The sequence below is a fragment of the Mus pahari genome, chromosome 19, assembly GCF_900095145.1.
Source record: "Mus pahari chromosome 19, PAHARI_EIJ_v1.1, whole genome shotgun sequence".
In the NCBI taxonomy this organism is placed as follows: domain Eukaryota; kingdom Metazoa; phylum Chordata; class Mammalia; order Rodentia; family Muridae; genus Mus; species Mus pahari.
The window spans coordinates 10,192,584-10,197,497 of record NC_034608.1 but is presented as its reverse complement, the minus strand read 5'-3'; the positions used below and the strand labels follow the sequence as shown (position 1 = coordinate 10,197,497).

The following is a 4,914-nucleotide window of genomic DNA, read 5'->3' as shown; positions in this document are numbered from 1 at the left end:
AAGACTACCAGCCCAGAGATGGCACCACCCACAAGGGGCCCTCCCCCCTTGATCACTAATTGAGAAAATGCCTTACAGCTGGATCTCATGGAGACATTTCCCCAACTGAGGCTCCTTTCTCTGTGATAACTCCAGCTGTGTCAAGTTGACACAAAGCTATCCAGTACAGCTACTGATAGGATTCTATGGCTCCCATGTCTGAATTGCCTATACCCATGCTCATATGGGTACCATTAACTAGACTTAGTGGATTATTCAAAAAAAAAACATTTGATGTTGCAGGCAGCAGAAGACACAAAGCCCACCCTGCCTTCATGGGACAGGTGATGGGTACCACTATAAGGAATAAATAATTGATAGAGAGATTGGAAAGATAGGAAAATGGAGCAGTACATGCACTGTGGAAAGAGGCAGATATGGAGATATGACAATATGTAGTAGCAGTGAGGACCAGGCTAATATGAGTGGACTGCACTACCACTTAACACCTTGTTGATGTCTGTATCTGTGCTACCTTCAAAGACCATGTTTGGGTATATGATTCAACTGCAGCCAGGGTCTCTGGGGTTGTCTGTGACCCATGTTACCTCAAAAGGCCATGCAGATGACTATGGTCTTTACTTCCCCCTGAAGCCATGTTGATTTTCATGGGTCATACTACTGCTGGGGCCATATGGATCTGAATGGCTTGAACTTCCACCCGAGTACATGGTGATGTCTGGGCCAGTGTTGCCCTCAAGGGCCATGTCTGGATCCAAGGTCTTATTGATATGGAGGTCTGTGTTGATGTTAACTGCCTGCAATAATACCAAAGTTCATGAGGATGCTCATAGTCTGGGCTGCCACCTAAAATTATGTTGATGTTTGGGGGCTGTGCTTTCTCTGGGAGACATACTTTATCTGAATGGTCTGTGCTGCCACCTGAGGCCATGGTGATTTCCAGATCCATACTGACACTGAATACCTTTCCTGGGCCCATGGGTCTACTGAAGCCAGGGTCTTTGCTGATGTTCATGACCTATGTTACCACCCAAGGCCATGTGGATGCCTGTGGTCTGTGCTGTAGCCTGTGGCCATGTTGATACCTGTGGAACATACTGTTACAGGAGGCCATACTGATGTGTGTGGCCTGGGACACCACCTGAAGCTATGGCAATGTTTGATCCATGCTGCTGCCAGGAGCCATGTCTAGCTCAGAGGACCTACTGCACCCCAGGTCTCTGTTGATGTTTGTGGCCAATGCTGCCACCAAAAGGCATGTGGATGTCCATGGTCTAGACTGCCACTTAAATCCATGTTTATGTTCATGGGCCTTACTTCCACTGGGGGCCATGTTGATGTGAATGGCCTATACAACCACCTGAGACCATGGTGATTTCTGCAGTTCAGGCTGCCTCTCAGGGCCTTGTATGTATCTGCAGACCTAATGAAGGCTAGGGCCATGTTCATGGTCTGTGTTGTTACCAGAACCATGTGAAAATCCACAGTCCATGTTCCTGCTGACTGTAAAGACCAAGAAAGCTACTTCTGCAGTTATATTAATGACTGTAGGTGCATAGTTGAGAAATATAGACATGGAAGGCTTCTATGACAGCCCCTAACCTATCCACAACCACCAACACTCCCAACAAAGTAGAAGCTTAACATTAAGCCATTGAAGAGAACTATTAAAGTGTGATAAGAGTTCTGAAGTTAGCTCTCCACAGCTGATGACTTCTGGTATGGGGTGCAGAAGGGGAACAAATCAGTTCTATTTAAAGGGCTGTCTAATAGAGTTTGTCCATGTTCCACTGAGTATAGAGATAACACAAATCAGACTTGTTTTTTTAGGGGGTTACAAGGGGGAGTGTTGACATGGAAGGACTAGGAAATAAGTGTGATAGGCTGCATAAATACTATGTTATCAATGGGAGTGGAGTGCCATGGTCCTGTAAAGGCTTGATGCCTCAGCATACGGGAATGGTGGTGAGGCGGGAGTGGATTGGTGGTTTGGGGAGAACCCTCATAGAAGAAGATGGGAAGGGAAAAGGGATAGGGGACTTGTAGAGGTGAAACTGAGAAGGGGGATAACATTTGAAATCTAAATAAATAAAACATCCAATAAAAGAAAAAAACATTGTAAATAGGACATGTTGGAGTAAATTGAGAGGGGAAATAAGGGTATATATATATACTTATATTTTATTGTATATATGTATGTATGTATTATGAAATTCTTAAGAATAAAGAAAACTTTTTTTAAAAATAGAAGAAACAGCAAACAAAAGAGGTTACCGTTTGCTAGCTATTGGTTATATATTTTATTCCCAAAATAATAATTTCAATTCTGGAAAGAGATCACTCAGACCAGCCCTCTGTGAACTGTTTCCAATGTTCACTTCTTCCTCCTCAGGTCATGATCATGGTTTCAGCATGTACCACTCAAGGCCTGTCTTCCCACTTGCCTATTCAATCATTGACTGGAGATACTTGTGATGTTTAATTTTAAACCTACCATGATATCATTGCCAAAATGCTAAGTAAGATTTGATGGTTCTCATTATTGGATTTCTCTGAAAGCAAAATTCCTCTAACTTTTGATCATATTCTCTCATCTTCAGACTGGCTATTGCAGTAATATGATCATTATAACCCATACTGACAGGAACCAGCACTCCAAGCCTCCAGTATGCACTTCAGTGGCTCAAACAAAATGTACTTGGCACTTGCCACCAAGTCAAGTCTGAGGCTCAACCCAATTAGATCTCTAGCACTCACATAGCAGAAAGAAGACACTGGACTCTCACAAGTTGTTCTCTGACCACGATACAGGTACTGTGATGATGGTACCACCACCATCCCCAATCAAAACAACATAAAACAAAATCTGAGGTGACACCTGAAGATGGCTCCATGTTGAAGAGTCCTCAGCTCTTGCAGAGGACTTGGGTTCAGTTTTCAAGACCCACAAGGCAACTCACAACTGTCTGTAATTCCAGTTCCAGGGCATATCCTTCACCATCCTTGGTCACTAGGCATGCACATGGTATTTATATATGCATGAAGGCAAGACACGCGCATAAAAATAAGTCTTCAGAGGAAAAGGCACTGATGGCAGTATTTGTAACTCTAGGAAGAAAATGTTCATGAACTATCTAAAGGAGGATCATAAATAAGCAATAGTTATATGACCAAAGGTAAAACATCACTGTATCATTCTAAGTACTGGATAACATGCCCAGGATCCATGGGATCTCACTTTATATAGCAGAGATGATGATGATAATATATGGAGGGATAAGATGTCAATAACTTAAAATGCCAGATGCTAGAAGTAGAAAGGTCTTAGGAACACCCTTTTTTTTTCAATTAGATATTTAGATATTTTCTGTATTTACATTTCAAATATTATCCCTTTTCCTGGTTTCCCCTCCAAAAACACCCTATACCCTCCTCCTCCCCCCTCCCCCTGCTCACTAACCCACCCACTACTGCTTCCTGGTCCTGGCATTCCCCTACACTGGGGCATCAAGCCTTCTAAGGACCAAGGGCCTCTCCTACCATTGATGACCAACAAGACCTTCCTCTGCTACATATGCAACTGGAGCCATGGGTCTCTCCATGTGTACTCTTTGATTGGTGGTTTAGTCTCTGGGAGCTCTGAGGGGGTACTAGTTGGATCATATTGTTGTTCCTCTTATGGGGCTGCAAACATCTTAAGTAGCTTCTTGGATTATGTACATGGTAAAAGAGAGAAATGGGCCAGCAAGATGGCTCAGAGGTAAAAGTGCTTGCTGACAAAGCCTGATGACCTGAGTTTGGTCCCCTGGAATCTATATGGTGGAAGGAGAGAACAGACTCCTGCAAGTTTTTCTTTGATCTTTACATACACACTGTGATATCCAAGTTGTATATTCACAGACACAAATAAATATTATTTAAATTTTTCAAATAAAAATGCATAGATATGGCAAAAGTGTTGCCTTTCAATAATAATAAAATAGGAATTCCAGTTGATAGAAAAGTGGTTATACAAAGAGAACCTTCTCCTCCTCTTTTTTCTTTTGCACTTTTAAATACTCTGGCTTTTAATTATTTTTAGATGCAAAGGCACGCTGAGGAGTACTTAAATGAGTATATACTCTCAACCACTCCATGAAAAGTAATTTGCACAGCTCTGCCAATGCTCACAACACTAAGACAGGAACCAGAATGCAATCCTTCCTTAAATAGCCATGTCAGAGTCTCTCAAGACAACACAACTGTGATAAGGAAATAAAATGGGCTTTCCAAAACTGAGTCTCCTTTTCTTCTTATGTAGGCATTTCAAACATCAAAATGAATAGAGAACTAGTTCTGTGGTGTGATTTCGGTCAGGAGAATGCCCCAATTTACATTCTCATTCTTTCTCCCCTTTCAGTTTTATCTTGCTAGGTTTGAGCCTTTTGGAGGATCCTGTTTTCTAGAGAAAACATGCCTTTTCATTTATTAGAACACACGAAGTCAGGGTGGCTTCTCCCCTACAGGAAATCTCAGAGTTTGTTACATACGGCAATGATGTACTAGGCTGCTTCATCAAAAAACCCACCCCCAGCCATACTCACTTCATCCCTTACCTTCTACCTGAAAACCGAAAAGGCTGTGAAACAGGCAAATTAAAACCAATAGAAAATCCAAAGGCTGGGCCATGTTCCTCCTGTCAGGTTGGTAAATGTAGCTCACTCTGAAAATCTTGCAGGCCTGGCATCCAGTCACAGCCTCTGTCTCATTCTTGTCACATCATCTCTCCCCTCCACCCTCCTCCCTCCTCCCTTCTCCCTCCTCTTCCCACTCTTTTTTTCTCTCCAGAGCTAGACCAAGTCTGTTACTTGTTCTTATTCTTCTGCATTGAAAGCACCCACTTGGCTTGCTATCTCCCTTTTCCTTCCTCTCTTC

General features: G+C 42.6%; 1 protein-coding gene across 2 annotated transcripts in view; it reads right to left on the bottom strand.

Annotated features, from left to right (window-relative positions):
- Bsph1 (binder of sperm protein homolog 1) overlaps positions 1–4,668 on the bottom strand; it is a 19,078-nt gene extending 14,410 nt beyond the window's left edge. For both annotated transcript variants that reach the window (XM_021218607.1, XM_021218608.1), the window contains exon 1: positions 4,596–4,668. In XM_021218607.1, the coding sequence (XP_021074266.1) occupies positions 4,596–4,668 (73 nt within the window). The remainder of the gene's footprint in view (positions 1–4,595) is intronic.
- Between the last annotated feature and the right edge of the window lie 246 nt (positions 4,669–4,914).